The sequence below is a fragment of the Debaryomyces hansenii genome (genome assembly GCF_000006445.2).
Source record: "Debaryomyces hansenii CBS767 chromosome C complete sequence".
NCBI classification, from domain to species: Eukaryota; Fungi; Ascomycota; class Pichiomycetes; order Serinales; family Debaryomycetaceae; genus Debaryomyces; species Debaryomyces hansenii.
The window spans coordinates 380166-396408 of NC_006045.2; the positions used below are offsets into that span (position 1 = coordinate 380166).

General features: G+C 37.0%; 9 protein-coding genes across 9 annotated transcripts; 5 read left to right on the top strand and 4 right to left on the bottom strand. All coding sequences in view use genetic code 12, as the record gives it.

Annotated features, from left to right (window-relative positions):
- Positions 1-11: 11 nt before the first annotated feature.
- Positions 12-2270, bottom strand: DEHA2C04180g (DEHA2C04180p; the record flags this gene model as incomplete). The annotated part of the gene is made up of 1 exon (XM_457866.1): positions 12-2270. One exon carries the CDS (start codon positions 2268-2270, stop codon positions 12-14), a length of 2259 nt encoding a protein of 752 aa, XP_457866.2.
- Positions 2271-2757: 487 nt separating this feature from the next.
- DEHA2C04202g (DEHA2C04202p) lies at positions 2758-4419 on the top strand (the record flags this gene model as incomplete). Its single annotated transcript, XM_457867.1, has 1 exon — positions 2758-4419. The coding sequence occupies one exon, from the start codon at positions 2758-2760 to the stop codon at positions 4417-4419; it is 1662 nt and encodes a 553-aa protein (XP_457867.2).
- A 263-nt stretch (positions 4420-4682) lies between these two features.
- Positions 4683-6134, top strand: DEHA2C04224g (DEHA2C04224p; the record flags this gene model as incomplete). The annotated part of the gene is made up of 1 exon (XM_457868.1): positions 4683-6134. One exon carries the CDS (start codon positions 4683-4685, stop codon positions 6132-6134), a length of 1452 nt encoding a protein of 483 aa, XP_457868.2.
- Positions 6135-6334: 200 nt separating this feature from the next.
- On the bottom strand, positions 6335-7573 carry DEHA2C04246g (DEHA2C04246p; the record flags this gene model as incomplete). Its single annotated transcript, XM_457869.1, has 1 exon — positions 6335-7573. The coding sequence occupies one exon, from the start codon at positions 7571-7573 to the stop codon at positions 6335-6337; it is 1239 nt and encodes a 412-aa protein (XP_457869.2).
- Positions 7574-9162: 1589 nt separating this feature from the next.
- On the top strand, positions 9163-9894 carry DEHA2C04268g (DEHA2C04268p; the record flags this gene model as incomplete). Its single annotated transcript, XM_457870.1, has 1 exon — positions 9163-9894. The coding sequence occupies one exon, from the start codon at positions 9163-9165 to the stop codon at positions 9892-9894; it is 732 nt and encodes a 243-aa protein (XP_457870.1).
- Positions 9895-10363: 469 nt separating this feature from the next.
- On the top strand, positions 10364-11710 carry DEHA2C04290g (DEHA2C04290p; the record flags this gene model as incomplete). Its single annotated transcript, XM_457871.1, has 1 exon — positions 10364-11710. One exon carries the CDS (start codon positions 10364-10366, stop codon positions 11708-11710), a length of 1347 nt encoding a protein of 448 aa, XP_457871.2.
- Positions 11711-11984: 274 nt separating this feature from the next.
- On the bottom strand, positions 11985-13626 carry DEHA2C04312g (DEHA2C04312p; the record flags this gene model as incomplete). Its single annotated transcript, XM_002770121.1, has 2 exons — positions 11985-13425; positions 13481-13626. The coding sequence occupies 2 exons, from the start codon at positions 13624-13626 to the stop codon at positions 11985-11987; spliced, it is 1587 nt and encodes a 528-aa protein (XP_002770167.1).
- Positions 13627-13885: 259 nt separating this feature from the next.
- DEHA2C04334g (ribosome biogenesis protein NIP7) lies at positions 13886-14431 on the top strand (the record flags this gene model as incomplete). The annotated part of the gene is made up of 1 exon (XM_457873.1): positions 13886-14431. One exon carries the CDS (start codon positions 13886-13888, stop codon positions 14429-14431), a length of 546 nt encoding a protein of 181 aa, XP_457873.1.
- A 179-nt stretch (positions 14432-14610) lies between these two features.
- DEHA2C04356g (DEHA2C04356p) lies at positions 14611-16098 on the bottom strand (the record flags this gene model as incomplete). Its single annotated transcript, XM_457874.1, has 1 exon — positions 14611-16098. One exon carries the CDS (start codon positions 16096-16098, stop codon positions 14611-14613), a length of 1488 nt encoding a protein of 495 aa, XP_457874.2.
- Positions 16099-16243: the final 145 nt, after the last annotated feature.

A 16243-nucleotide genomic window follows, 5' to 3' on the forward strand; every position in this document is an offset into this window, starting at 1 on the left:
GATTATAAAAATTAATGAACTTTTTGTTGTTCAAGCACCCTCTTAGCTTTTTCTTCTCTTTCCAACCTATTTTTCATCTTTTCCGCTTTTCTGTCAAACTTCGTGTCGACTGGATTAAACCCAGCTTCTTCAGAACCCCATACTGCCCATTCAGGGGTCTCCTTGATGTAATCAACATCATTGAATTCCTCCCCGCTTTCTAATAATTCAAAAAACCTAGGGTAGTCAATATGAGTGTGCCATTTTCCGTTACGGTAGAACCTTTTGTGGGCCATTAAGATACAGCATGAATGTGCATGCTCTGCAGCTATTTCATAATCATATCCTCTTGATTTTAAGTCTTCTGATAAACTGATAACAAATTGCTTGCATTCTTCGTAGAATGGAATGTTTTGCATAGTTAATGGGTTACCATTACTATTTGAAGATCCACAGAAAGTAGCACCCTTAATTTCAATTTGAGAAGGCTGGGCCCTTATAACCATATCAGCATAACTCGAGATATCATTCATATTGAAACCTTTAACTAAAGTCAATCTGAAGACGGTACGTTGATGAGATTGAGTGGTACGCAAAATGTCTAAGCATGACATCAACCTATCCCAGAAATCGCTGTTCAACGGACGATCGACCTTCTTTAAGTCTGTCTTTGTAGGTGCATCAATACTAACATATAATTGGGTAACTCTATTCAATTTTGCAAGTTGGTCTGGATGTTGAGCATTGCAGACTAAAAATGATGAAATTTGTTGTTCGTGTAACATGCCAACAAATTCATTAATATAAGGGTAGAAAATAGGTTCTCCGACTAATGATAATGCACAATGTTTAACTTTAAAAGCCTCATCAAACCTATCCATTTGAATTCCTGGAACACCTCTCATTTGTTTAATTTTTTGGTAATGACCTTGTAATGCTCCTTCCATGACTTTTTCTGGAGGGTCTAATTCCCAACGCCAGTTCAGCTTTGCTACCGGATTAGTACCATGACGCCAGCAAAATACACACTTATTCGAACAAGCCAAAGATGGTGTAGTTTCCATACACAAATGTGATTTGATACCATAAAATGCAAATTTGTAGCAAGAACCTCTTCCTCTCAAGGCACTCTTAGTCCATCTACATATTTTTACTCCTGAGTGTGATCCAACAATAGTATAACCCTGTTTCGTCAAAGATTTGTAAGTTGGGGAATCCTTGGCGACCATTTGTTTTACTTCTGTTTGACTGGATAAGCCCTTTGTGCCTTGTTTTTTAATAATATCACCCATATCTTCCACATCAACTAAAGTGTTTGAGTCTTCGTCATCATCATCATTTTCATAATCACTATCGTCAATTTCATCATTAGCATCAAGATAAAATGGTTCATCATCTGCTAACAAAGATGCAAAATTTTGAATCCAAGTGTTCGTCTTAGGTTCACCGTCATATTTCATACAAACCTCCCCAACAGGATACAATCTTCTTCCACCTAATTTACCCATCCATCTGTCGGCTAATTTTGCTTGGTAACAGAATTTATCACCTGCCCATGATTCCGAATCCCCCAATCCTAAAACGGCAAATCCCAAAAGTGATCTCATAGGATATTTATCCACTCTGAAATCTTGGTAGGTTTCTTTCAAGTGCTCCAAGAAATAGTCAATAGGTGAATCTGTTTCATACGAAGGTAAAACTAAAAGATATATACTCTTATTCTTCTCTGATTCAGGTGTCTTTAAGAAATACTCTTCAAGATCGTCAACATCATCATCAAGACTTAATAATTTGGGCTTATTAATCAAATTTGGTAAATTTTCAAGTTTCTCATACAAAGCTTTGGCAACTCTTTGAGACGATCCCGTCAAGGTGGTATAAAAGATATATATCTGTGAGTCAAGTAAATTTACTGTAGATCTAGTCAAAGCTGGTTCGCTGTTGTTGGTTATCGGCTTATTGGCTTTAATAATCTTGGGTGATCTTCTACCTCTAGATCTTATTGACGAAATAGGCTTGACGCTTCGGGACTTATTTTCAGGAATATTTGTAGTACTTTCAGGAGTAAATGAAGTCGAAGTGAAGTCAACTGCATATATCGGAGAAGGCTTACTACTTTCTTTATCAACTGCTTTGTCTTCAGAAATGCTTTTCGAAATGACTTGAGAAGACTGTTTGTTCTTAGAATACATCAAAGATAAAGTACCAGCAGCTATCACTATAGACCATCTTCCCCCAGAAAGGAGGTATAGCATGCAACAGAGTGCAAGGACAGTATTTCCTAATGACATTCCGTTATTATTAATATTAATATCCTTAATATTAAGATATTAATATTCTGGAGACTACAATTGGATCAAATATATGGAGTGAAAAATTAGAAAAAAAAAAGGCTGCGATGAAATATCTATATACACGATTAGATAAAAGCATTCAGTGATTATCATCTAGTAGTACTTGAAAAAGATTTAAAAGACAGAATAAGAAGATATATGTCCTAGTATAGAAGTAGTGGTGTATATTTATAGATTGTTATGCTTGTGAAATGTATCGTTCAACCAAGGTTATGTGAGCTCATTTGAGAATGACATGGACTCATTTTTTATAAATGTTGTTGCAATACAGCATACCAAGAAAGATGATTTGGTTAAATAATTATCAATATAAAGAAACGAATATTCAGAATGGTTTCATTTTATTCTGTTGTAATGTTAATAGTAGCTACCTTGAATTAGGTTTTATCATTACTTTTGCAAAATTTACAGAAACTTAACAAATATGGAACATTTTGATTATATTCAAAGTCAAATAATGATGATGAACAATAATATACAAAATCCAAATCACTTAAGTATTAATGGGTCGAAGCAAAGAAAGCTCGATTCTATATCCAAAATTGCTGAAAATGCAAATTTGCAATTTGGAACATTTCCAAAATCAGACGATCTCAAGTTAATTTCTACAGGGATTGATAGCTACCACAATATATACACGAGCGGAAGTAATCCCGAGTTGGGATACTCCAATGATTCAATAGGCTCAGCTATCCTGAACGAGATGATTCCTGCCTTGGATAATTCTACATTACCTTCAATGTACGTAGAAAAGGAAATTTCGCAGCCATCTTTGTCGAGTGGTTCTAATCCACGCTCATTACTTGAAGGCATGTCTAACTATGATGGGTATCGGGAAGAGTCTAAAGAAAGAGAGAATAGTTTTGAAAATGATCAAACTATTTATGAATTTGCTAAAGAAGTGTTCGAACCCGAAGGTATATATGATGGTAACTTTGAGGACGCTTCGACGGTCTGGGGTATCCAAAATAATAAGCTTAATTGTGACACTGATGTGAAGGTACCTAAAAACTATCATTACAATCAGAAACAATATATGAATCAAATAAAGATGACAAATTCAAAGACGAACTCTATAGAAAGCTTAGCAACTAATGAATATAACGAGAAGCAGGTTGAGTTCTCCCCGGTACCAAAATTGAAACAAGGATTATTTTCAACAGAAGACTATAAGATCAAGAGAGACAGAAAAAGTACAAATATGATACCAAAATTTATCGTTGATAAATTTAGATTGACTTTTGCTAACGATCGCATCAAACTATCAATCAAAGAATCAAGCATACAATGTCTCTCTATCACCATCGACTACAATGGGTATGCAGGAAGACTAATTGGTGCACCGGTGATGAATAATAATTTGACGAACGAAGCAATTAATCCAAACGCAAAACAATCCACAGAAGTGAAATTAATCGAGCTTATAAAGACGAATTCTCTGATAATCCAACCGCCTCCCATGTCAACATTATGGCAAAGGGTCAAATATCCTAGAGATGTTAGTGAGTTAGACGGGACAATAACAAACATTGTTTACAAAAAGAGCTCGATTTATGATTTTAATAATCCTTATGAACCTCAGTATTACAGATTTGAACTAGACGACCACGGTGACTTAGTTAATGAAAGCAAATGTGGAATGTGTGCTTACTGTGAGAAAGTCAAGTTTCTTCCATTCAAGAATTCTAGCTATTTGTCCCATCTAACTTTAGAACATGGAATTTTTTCCAATAACTATTTGACTCCTGAAGGTGTTTGTTACGGCAGATATCTTATCACCAAAAATTCTCATATTTATGACAGTGATACTACGCCGAATTCTGAAAGTCCTGAAGATTCGAACGGCAATATCATAAAAAGGCGGACATTACACAAGCCTCGTGTAACCGAAGCTCTTGCATGCCCTGCTTGTTTTGAAATTATAGAAGTCGGATGCTGGAAGATGAAATCAAACCCTCTATTGAGCTATTTTAGGCATTTCAAGAAGCACCACAAAAATCTAACAAACCAACGGGCAAACTTCCAAACAAATCCATTACTAACAATATCAAAACGAGGGAGAAAACTACAGATATTGGAGTCTTAAGTATATATGTTAATGTTTTAGTTTTGTAATCTATAGTTAAAAATTATATGAGCAAGTTTGTGTAACTTTTGACCAACGGTATCTTTTAAAACATATAACCATACCAGGACATATACTTGGTAGACTCATTCTAGAGATCAATCTAATAGTATACTCCTAAGTGAGAATATTCATTAATATCAACGTGTTGAGTTAAGGGGATATATTAATTTCAACATTGTATTTATAATAGAAGAGTATTGTCGTCTCTCCATAATAAGAGAATGTCCACTGGTAGATCCAAACAAGCCATATCTTTAGCTAGTGTACATTCGCTTAACAATAACGAGTCAAATAAAAAGCCTATTGTGTGGAAAGACTTTGGAGTTTATCTTGATAAGAAATTGGATACGCATTTGAATCCAGATATTGGTGATACTCTAGCAGCTTCAAGTTTAATTAATAAGTCGTCACTGGATAATTCTTATTTGTCACAAGTTATCAAGTACAAAGTTTGCAAATCTTGTAACAGACCGATTGGAGATAAAAGTTTAGAGAGCCATTTTTCAAAGTGTTCGGAAATGAAGCACAAGAAACAGCAAGAAGAAGATTCAAGTTCCAGTAACTATAACAATAGCACTAATAAGCGGAAAAGAGGGAGAGGTGCCGCTAATCCATTATTAGATATTGAACCTTCATCGGCTGACTCGTCAAGAAATACCACACCGATTTCAGGTACGCCGGTATCCACCAATGGTTTAGCAAAACCCAAGAAAAAATACAAAAAGTCACAGACCCAGAAGGAGAAGGAAGCTGCCAATGCAGCAGCAGCAGCAGCTAATTCTAATGGTAGTTCCGTTCCGTCATCAGCTGGTACTGGTAATGGAGTTGGGAAGAAAAAGAAACAACCAAAACCTAAGAACCTGACTAAACCTAAGGGACCAGTTGATGTTGAAAAACAATGTGGTGTTCCATTACCATCTGGTGGGTACTGTGCAAGATCCTTGACGTGTAAAACCCATTCTATGGGGGCCAAGAGAGCAGTCTTGGGCAGAAGTGCTCCATATGACGTCTTGTTACAACAATATCAGAAACGAAATCAAGCCAAGTTGGCAGCAAATAATGCACTTGCAGTTCAAAGAAGGGAAAATGCAGCGTTTAACGGAGGAAACGAAAACGATGAAGATGGTATGGCATCCAATGGCATGTACAATAAGGTATTGGATGCTGATGAAGAGACACATCTTGTCTTAGAGGGAGTTTCAAAAAATTATCCTATACCATTAGAAAGAAAAGTTATGTTGCCTACTAGAAACCGTCATAAATTCTTGTATATGAGAGAAGCATATGCTAATGCATTAATCAATACTGGTAATAACAATACTACAAGTAATAGTTCTGCCAGTAATTCTTCAAGTGATCTGACATTAGCAAACCAAGCCATTTCAGGATCTATGGGCGGACTTCAAGGTCGTTGTGCGTTAGTAAATGTCGACCAAGGCACAAGTAATGGGGATTCTTTAACGCAGAACATTTCATCCATTGTCGGAGAAATGTACCTGGTAAGAGCGCCGCTGAAAGCAATTTTACTTACTTCCCAGCATAATACAATGCAGCAACAATTGTTCCAACAACAAATAATGAAATTGCAACAACAACAAATGATGCTTATGAAGCAGCGTCAAGCTAGAGCGCAACAACAACAGCAACAACAAAAGCAACAACAGCAGACCTGATTATGTATATTAGCTATATATAAATAAATATTAACTCGTAATATGATACGAGGCGACACATAAAAAGCCTGCCATCTTTACAAATGTATAGGATGCAAAAGGAGTATATTTAATATTTAACTCAATATATATACTATCGTGAAATTTGAGATGCGGAAGTTAAACTACTTGATTGGAGGAAAGCATGCAAACTATTTTGATTAGTTTTCATTAGGCCAATACTGTTGATTATTCATGATCCAAGGATGATTCATAACTTCGGCTAATGTTATTCTCTTTTTAGGTGACTTTTGTAACAATCTTAAAATTAAATCTGTGGCTTCACTGCTGAGGAAGCTAGGTATTTTTAAATCAACTTTAGCAATACGTTTATAGGTCGAGTTTTTATCAATTTCTTCAAATGGAGGTTTCCCAACGAGAAACTCGTAGCAAAGGATACCCAAAGACCAAATATCAACAGTGTAATCATGTTCATTAGATTCAATCATTTCTGGGGGCAAGTAATCCAATGTGCCACATATAGTTAGTCTTTTGGTACTGGAGCTGGGCAGACTCTTGACTGACCATCCAAAATCACTCAACTTGATGCAGTTATCTGTTGATAGCAATATATTTTCTGGTTTGATATCCCGATGAATGATGTGTTTTGTATGTAAATAGTCGAGTGCCAATGCTACCTGATAAATATAATGTGAAGCGGTTGCATCATTGAATCTTCTCTGAACCTTTAAATGATGGTACAACTCACCGTGAATGGAGTATTCCAATATCAAATAAACGTTTTTATGGTCGTAGAAGAAGCCATATAACCGTGATATTTTGGGATGAATTAGATTCGATTGTATTTCGATTTCCCGACGAAAGTTCTTTTCCAACTTCAAGTCTATAAGGTCTTTTTTGGCCATTACCTTTAATGCTGCTATATATCCGGATGTTTTATGTTTAACACAGTACACTTTTCCTAGCTTTCCCTTACCAAGTACTTTACCAATTTCAAAATCATCCAATGTCATATGTCTGCTTGCCGAAGGCAATTTCTGTAACAACAATTTTGTATCCATACGCTCATTTTGTAATACCTGTGCTGGAGAATGCCCTTTCTTTCGTATTGGCAGTTTGACTGGTATATGGGAGCTTTTCAGAGGTCTCACTTTCTCATTTTGGAGCTTGGTGATCTTGTTGTTATCGAATGTATTTAGCTGAAATTTACCAAGTGGTTTACGTGCATTCGACTTGGACAACGATTCCGATAAACTCTCTATACGAGTCTCTATCCGTTTAAGCTGACTTGATGACGCAGTCATACTCCTAGGCATATAATTCACTCTATGTTGATGTAACCCGATCAGCTTATTGTGGTTAGTCTTGTTTATGTTTATGTTATCCAGGAGTGTATATAACCGATATAGAGAGAAATGGGTAAACACACGACAATACATATTTCATGGTATAGATTTTGCAATCAAACGTATATACCCATTAGTAGACGAGGGACGGTGGGTCGGAGGCATACGACCAGGTATGTTATAATGGCGATAAGTGGCTTTAAGAAAATATCGAAATTCTTTCGTCACGAACATATCCGGATTAGGAAGTACTAAAGGCGGAAAAGTATTCTCTCTGCTCATCGCGATGCTCGACGCAGATGAGAATAGCCAGCTACATCCCCGATTGTCCTTTCCCTACAGAATACAAGGCTAACCGATGCAATCACGTCATACATATCACTACGACACGGTATTCCCGGTGGGAGGAATGGCTGAAGACGGGTTTCTGAGGCATAGGACCACACCACTTTTACATGATTTAGTAGATTCAAATTAGTCTCTAGAGCCTGACTTTATATTGAGCGTACCAATATAATTGAACCGTCGTCACTACAAAATGTGCCAACACGACCGGTTTTATTTGGTATGCCACCTTGCAGCTAGAATCCCGGAATCCCTGTAAGCTATTAATATCCGCGACCGGTCGTGACTTCTGGTACTTGATAAGCATCCAGCCTCCCATACTAGCATTGTGGACTAATCCCGTGCATAATTAAAGCCAGGGCAGGTTGTACCATGCAGCACAATTCACCTCTATTGTAAATTTCTACCTTGTAGATAGACGGATCCCGGAAGAATCTGCTCATTTGGCAGGCTGCATCGTATTGTACGAATTGTATATCCCTTTGGGCCCTAGGGGAGTCCCAAACACACGTAAGACCTCAAACCGAAAAACCCCATACACCATTTACTCCTCATGACTCCCGGATTCTTCTGTTGTGGTTTCTGTGGACGGATCCAGGACGGATCCACACCGAACCCAAATTCATGACCGAGCAAAAATTGTCACACGAGGCAATTGAATCCTACGCCCGAGGCATCAGTTTCGCTGCTTGTTTCATGAAATTATTCTGACTTGCATTCATATACATTCGTAATGAACTGATATGCATACGTTTTGCTAATTGGCACTATTACACATATTACTATTGTATCATGTATCATATGGTATGCATTTGGCGTAATAAACGTTAGACATAATTACATAAGCCGCGTCGTTCAGCCGTTTAAACGGAAACGGCTCTACCATAGTATAAGCGGCTTGAGCAGAGTAAATGATCGAATACGGGATGAGGTTGCCGTATGTTGCGGTGGTAGTACTATTAGAAGGTACATTACATGACGTCTACATACATAAGAATTGAAAGAATCGTGAATTTAGCGTGATACCAGAATTAGTTATGCCTCAATTGTAGTCAAGTAATAATCGAACGACACGACGTAAATGGTATGCTGATGTGGTACAGCCTGGCTCAGGGAGAGAGACGTGAATACAATCGTGTAATTTCTGGATTGGGACGTAAATAATCAAACTGAGCCAATTGGTTAGCAGGCTGGCCAATGTTTGAGTTTGGTCATTATTATCGGTGGCCATAAATAAAAATAAAATATGCTCAAGAAGTCAGAACCAAAAATATAAACCCACTTTTTATTAATTAGTGTTTATATTATATTGAAAGCGATTAGAAACATAACCGACAATGGGTATTAAAGATAAGTTAAAGAGAACGTCGAGAATTTTTATCAACGATTCTTATGCCAAGGATGATTCCAAGAACGTCACTGGCCATGAAACAACAGCCACAGGTGCAGAGGAACCTGAAGTCAAGGAGACCAAAGAGCCATTAGAAACTGGTGCTACCGAACAAGAAGGCGTTATCGAAGAAGGTAACGACCCAGTTGCTCAAGAAGCCGTCGCACAAACCGATGCCTCCGAGGGTCAATTGCCTACCCAAGACGTTTCGGCCGTCCAAGACACTGAACTTGCCAATGCTACCGAACCAGTTCCACCTACTGAAACAATTGACCAATCCGAAGCAGTTCCAGAACCTGCGTTCGCAGAAGCTGAAGCAAACCCAGAACCTGTAGTTACAGGATCTGAAGTTCCAGACACTAACCCACAAACCGAAGCTGCTCCACAAGTAACTGAGCCAGTATCAGAAGACGTACCAGCTGTACCAGCTGGTGAAGAAAACTCCGCTGCAGGTTCTCCATTAGGACTCCAAGAAGCAGTCAACGACGACGCGGGTATCTCCCGTGCCGAAGGTGCTGAAGGTGCTAAAGACACCGCCAAACCAGACTTGGCCTCGCAGGGCGAAACCGCCAAAGCCGATGTTCAAAAGGCCTCCAAGAATGTTAACAGCGAAGTGAAGAAGGATGCTTTCTTCAAGAGATTTTTAGGAAAATTCAAGAAGTCTTCTGCCGCAAAATAACTTCCTGATCCCCTAATATAGACTCTTTTGAGTATTTTGTCTAACAATAGTAATTCTTACTGTTACATGTCTTATGCAGTATATATATACCTCTTGTTTTAATTGTTAATTTATATTATTTATCTAAAACACCATTATTTTGCATCAAGTTCCAGGTACAGCCTTTGCTAGTGTATGAAGTTTTGTGTAAACTTGACGAATAATTTTTTTTTGAGTGTTTTGTGACACTTTGTGTTTTAACATCAAAGTAGAAATCAAATTTCTCTTGTTTCGTAGTTTCCAGCGGGTAGATAGTATATAATCTAATTAATATATTGTATTGAGCTATATCATACGGTACGATACAAGAAGACAAGTATATCGATAAAAATACTTGATTCGAGAGTACTAAATTATAAAAATTTAATACGTATACGTTAAAATTGCTTCGTGTGATTAATTAACAGGATCAACATCACAACAACTAGAAATGGATTTAAGAGTGGGCAAGAAGTATCGGATTGGACGTAAGATTGGGTCGGGGTCGTTTGGAGATATTTATTTAGGGACAAATATCATATCGGGCGAAGAGGTTGCCATCAAATTAGAGAACACCAAAGCAAAGCATCCACAATTAGAATATGAGGCTAAGGTGTACAAAGCATTGAGCGGAGGGGTAGGAATTCCGTTTGTTAGGTGGTATGGTACTGAATGCGACTACAATGCGATGGTGATTGATTTATTGGGACCATCGTTGGAAGATCTCTTCAATTATTGTAATCGAAAGTTCACATACAAGACTGTATTGTTGTTGGCAGACCAGTTGATCTGCAGAATCGAATACATTCACGCCAGATGCTTCATCCATAGAGATATCAAGCCAGACAACTTTTTGATGGGTATAGGTAGAAGGGGATCACAGGTGAATGTTATCGATTTCGGTTTGGCCAAGAAATATAGAGATCCAAGAACTCATTTACATATTCCTTATAGAGAAAATAAGAACTTGACCGGTACTGCCAGATATGCATCCGTTAACACTCACTTGGGGATCGAACAGCTGAGAAGAGATGATTTGGAAAGTTTGGGTTACGTGTTAATTTACTTTTGCAGAGGCTCATTACCATGGCAGGGGTTAAAGGCTGCTACCAAAAGGCAAAAGTACGATAGAATCATGGAAAAGAAGATGACTACCCCAAATGATATTTTAACGAAGGGGTTACCAAAAGAATTTTTGGATTACATGAACTACATTAAAACATTGAGATTCGATGATAAGCCTGACTACCCATACTTAAGGAAAATTTTCAGAGATTTGTTCAAAAGAGAAAACTATAGATACGATTATGTTTTCGATTGGACGTTATACAAATTCCAACAAGAAAAACAAAGGGAACAATCACAGATAACTGATGACCAACAAAATAACAATGACCAGCAACAACAACAACAACAACAACAACAACAACAACAACAACAACAACAGCAGCAGCAACAGATACAACAACAACCACAATTACCACCACAAGATATAAATCAACAAAATGCTATACCTCAAAACATGCACCGTACTCCCCCATCTCAAAATCAACCGGTCCAGCAACCAGGTTCTGTGCCATATAACTCGCAATCCCCACAACAACAATTGAATCCTATGTACCAACAGAAACCGAAAGTTAGAAGAATGCCCGAAAATTATTCAAATGTTAATAGTAACCAACGCTTTAATAGTCCTTCTCAGGATGATTCAAAACCTAAGGTTGTCCGTCGTATAAATGATAATCAAAATCCGCAAGCTCAACAAGCTTCATCAAACAATCTCTCTACTTGGCTTTAGTTTAATTTGATTTTTATTGCTTATTTGTTTCGTATGCTTGGAAAGTGAAAAACCAGAAAATTAAAAAAAAATTTAGATATCATAGAATATCAATTTAATTGCATAATATCATTTTCATAAATTTATATATTACTAATATATATTGTATTGATTATTTAACTTTTGTAGATGTTCTTCATTTAAAAGATATAATTATACCAAATACAGGCTAGGGTTGCAGTTGTTTTCGTAGACTTTTCAAGTTGTATATTACTATTTATGCTTCGAACAAAAACTAATCAACGTTATCCTGAGGTTTAGCAGGGGCATCATCTTGATCTTCCTTATTTGCTTCTACAACTTTATTATTATCCTTGCTAATACCCGATTCGAATACTGCGCCTAAGAAATCGAAAATGTGCTTGCCTTCTTTCGATTCGATATTTCCTTTAAATGTATCAACGAATCCAAAGAACCCATAAAATACATTCTCTTTAACTTCTTCACCATAGATTTTATCATAAATGAACTTCATTTTGAATTTATCGATCTCTTCTTTGTAAGGTTCAAATTCAATTTTATTATAGCCGAATTTTTCTAACATACCGTTATATCCTTCGTAGACAGGATTCTCAAGTAATAAACCAAGAGCAGGGGCTTTTGGAATATTTATTTTAGTTGGACCGAAGCAATCTTGGATTCTTGAAATTGGACACCCAGTTCTAATTACTAGAACTGCCATGGAAATCATTTTTCTAATTTGATGTAACATAAACGATTGTCCGTGAATCTTGATTGAAACCCATTCAGTACCTTCAATAACAAACGGATCAGATACAGTAGTCAACTTCATATATCTTCTTGCGGAAGGATCCTTATATAACTTACCTAAAGTGAAATTATGGAAATTATGAGAACCTTCATATTGTTTCATGGCTTCACGGAATAATTCCAATCTCTCTTTAGACACACTATAAGATCTTCTTCTCTTGTTCTCGATTTGCTTAATAGATTTAATCAATCTTCCGGTTTCGGTTATTTCACCGTTCTCGTTGTATAACTTAGTGTCTTCCTTGTTAATTTCGGAATTTTCATTATCAAAATTGTTAGTGGATTCCAAGATAGCTTGTGCTTTGTTGACATCATCTTGGGAAATTCCACTGTCTAAAATAGCTTGGGAAGTTTCAGCCCACCATTTGTCCCCTTCAGCGTCATCTCTAACTATTCCTGGATGGTCAGCCTTATCTTTTTTAACCAATTCGGATAAAACAGTCTTAGGCTTTGGTGATAAGAAACTGTAAGTAGGTAATAAATACTCGTATACTCTTGAAGAACACATCTTACGACAATCGAACGATTTGTTGGTTCTCTCGATACCCCAAACTCTAATTTGGTCTGGTAATTCCTTGTTGATCTTCTCTAAAATATCTTCGTCTTCGATAATTAACTTACATGAGATGACATTACCTGCAGCATGAACCCCTTTATCAGTTCTGGCAGCTCTCATAAAACCATTCTTCTTTAAATCGTCCGCATTTTCTGGAGAGATCGCACCGGCTTTAACAAAGGCTTGGAATAAATCTCCTTCAATAGTCTTAACATCAAGATTGTTTTGGATCTGCATACCATTGTATCCAGTTCCACAGTATCCAATCATACATGCAACCTTCTTCTTAGGTCTTCTTTCCGATTTTGGCAATGGGTTACCACTTTCATCTACTCTTGGGGTAAATTCACTAATTTAGTTAGTATTCCTCGACTCTTGACAAACTTTGAATTGAAAAAACATACCTACGTGACCTTATGTTCCCTCTCCTTTTTATCGCCTGAATTTTTCTTGAATCTTTTATTTGAGTTGTCTCTTTTATCACCTTGACGGGCACGAGTCCACTTATCCTGCTGACCCCTTTTATAAACAGATTCATCCACTTCATCATTTGGAACTTCTGCTACTGATTCAACAGCTTTCGGTTTTACGTCCTCTTTGTTGTTAACTGGTTCAGACATTGTAAGTTATTGCATTCAAAATGAACGTTTACTACTATGGACTTAATGCACTGGCTGAAAAATTTACTCATCGCTTCGCTCACAGAATTTACACGTGATTGAAAAATTTATTGGCCTTAAGTACATTTAATATTGATCTTTAGAAGAGATAATTCAAGAAGATACCACAAGATATATATAACATAAGTAATGAGATCCTTAACAGAAGAAGAAACAAAGATTGTGTTCGAGAAGTTGGCGAACTATATTGGTAGAAATATTTCGTTTTTAATTGACAATCCAACGAACCCTCATGTTTTCCGTTTGCAGAAAGATAGAGTATACTATGTATCAGAACAAATAGCAAATTTTGCTACTTCAGTGTCAAGACACCAGTTAATGTCGATCGGTACTTGTTTTGGGAAGTTTACCAAGACTGGGAAGTTTAGATTACATATCACTGCTTTACCATACTTAGCACAATACGCAAAGTTTAAGGTCTGGATTAAGACCAACGGTGAGATGCCTTTCTTGTACGGTAACCATGTATTGAAGGCCCATATTGGTAGAATGTCAGACGATATTCCAGAACATGCGGGTGTCATAGTTTACTCGATGAACGATGTTCCGTTAGGGTTTGGGGTAAGTGCTAAGTCGACTAATGAAGCTAGGGCATTACAGCCAACTGGTATTGTTGCATTCAGACAAGGAGATATTGGTGAATATTTGAGAGAAGAAGATACGTTATTCGCTTAAACGTTGGAAACATCCTTATAAGATATTATTGTCATTACCATTGTCATTATCATCATTTCTATTCTATATTCTTGTATTTTAGATCTCTAATAATTAATAAAAATTATTCAATTTGATAAATGTGTATTGTATTTTCTATTTACATAACGATAACTATTTTGTTTGTACAGACGTATCGCCTAATATGATAAAGTGGTGGTTTTAATCAAGTGGCCTGGGTTACCTGAAGAAATTGTGAAGTTATTTTGAACTAATTTTTCAAATTGTTCTTCTGGGTCGTAAATGTATTTTTCTTCTTCCTCTCCAGATCTCTTAGCAGCTTGTTCATCTGCAATTTGTTCAGATGTCTTATAGTCTTCATTGGAAGGATATTCTCTGACCCTTAAAACACCAGTGGCATCCCAAAAGTTGTAGAGTTCTCTGCATTGATTCTTAGTGAGGTTTTCCACGGTCATAGAGGATACACCACCATTCAGCAATAAGCTGTTGGCAACTTCAAAGTCACATTGGTGCTGCTTGTAGTATGGATCGTACTGTTCGAGACCTAAACCAACTGGTAAGGTGTGGCCGTAGGAAATGTCCTTTGATTCAGCTAATAAGACACCACCCTTGGCAAAACTCAATTCACCGCTGGCCAATTTCAATATAAAACTACCCATTTCGAACTCGGTGAAATGAATTGGCTCAAAGTCTGGGTGACGGTACTTAGTTAATGTTTCACCAGTTAATGTGTTGAAATCATCAATTGAAACAAGGACAGGAACCTTCTCGGAATGATGCATGATTTCTTCGATTAAAAAGTTGAATGCTGAGGTTGGACCCACTTTACCAAAATCATGGTTATACAAGAGGAATTCATACAAAGTATTTTCGTCCTTCTTTAAGTCGTATTCCTTCTTCTTAGCGGTGAAAGAAATATCTCTCGTCAATGGTAATTTCTTGAAAATCTCTTCGTTAGAAGCACGCAACTTCTTGACCCATCTCTTAGTAAACATTGGTTGTTGGTACTTCTCTATCCTTTTGTTGTAAACATAGTCACTGGAACCTTCGACAATTTTCTGTGGGTGGTCCAAATGTAAAAGGATAACATCCTTGTTGTATTTAGAAATGGCCAACGCCTTAGCCTGAGAAAGTAACACAGACTTCCCTACACCCTTTTCACCTAATAAGCATAATCTGTTGTCTTTACTAGGAGATTCCAACTTTGATATAAATTGCTCGTCGAGCTTCATGGTATTGTCAGACACCATGGAAACAGGCTTGCTGAACAATTCATGATACTGATACTTCTTAAACGAATCAAGATCCTGTAACACCTTTTCCGTATAATCGTCATACTTGACAACTGTGGATGTGATCGATTTCAATGACTCGTACGATATGTCTTTAATATTCAATTGTGAGAAATCGGTAGCTGACTTTTCAAACTTCAATGAACGAACAGCATCCTTAAATTTCAAATGCGTCATACCACCCTTCTTTACCTTTGCGGTCTTAGATTCCGGCCCTTTATTCTTGAACCCTTGTTTAGCCTTCTTCTTACCATCTTTCAGCTTTGGTGCTGCCTTTGCAAACACATACGCAGACCCACTAAATGATCTTATCACATTTGTTGGAACCTGTTTACTTGCTGTCCTAGACAACGTATCAAATGACAATTTTAACATTCTATAAGATGCTGATACAGCTACTTTAGTTTTGTTAAATACCTAACAAAGCGTTGATATATGTTGAAATTTTTCAAATATATTTGGTCCATTTTGCACGACCTTTTTTCTTCACCAAAAAAATTTAGTCTCGCTAATACCAGTC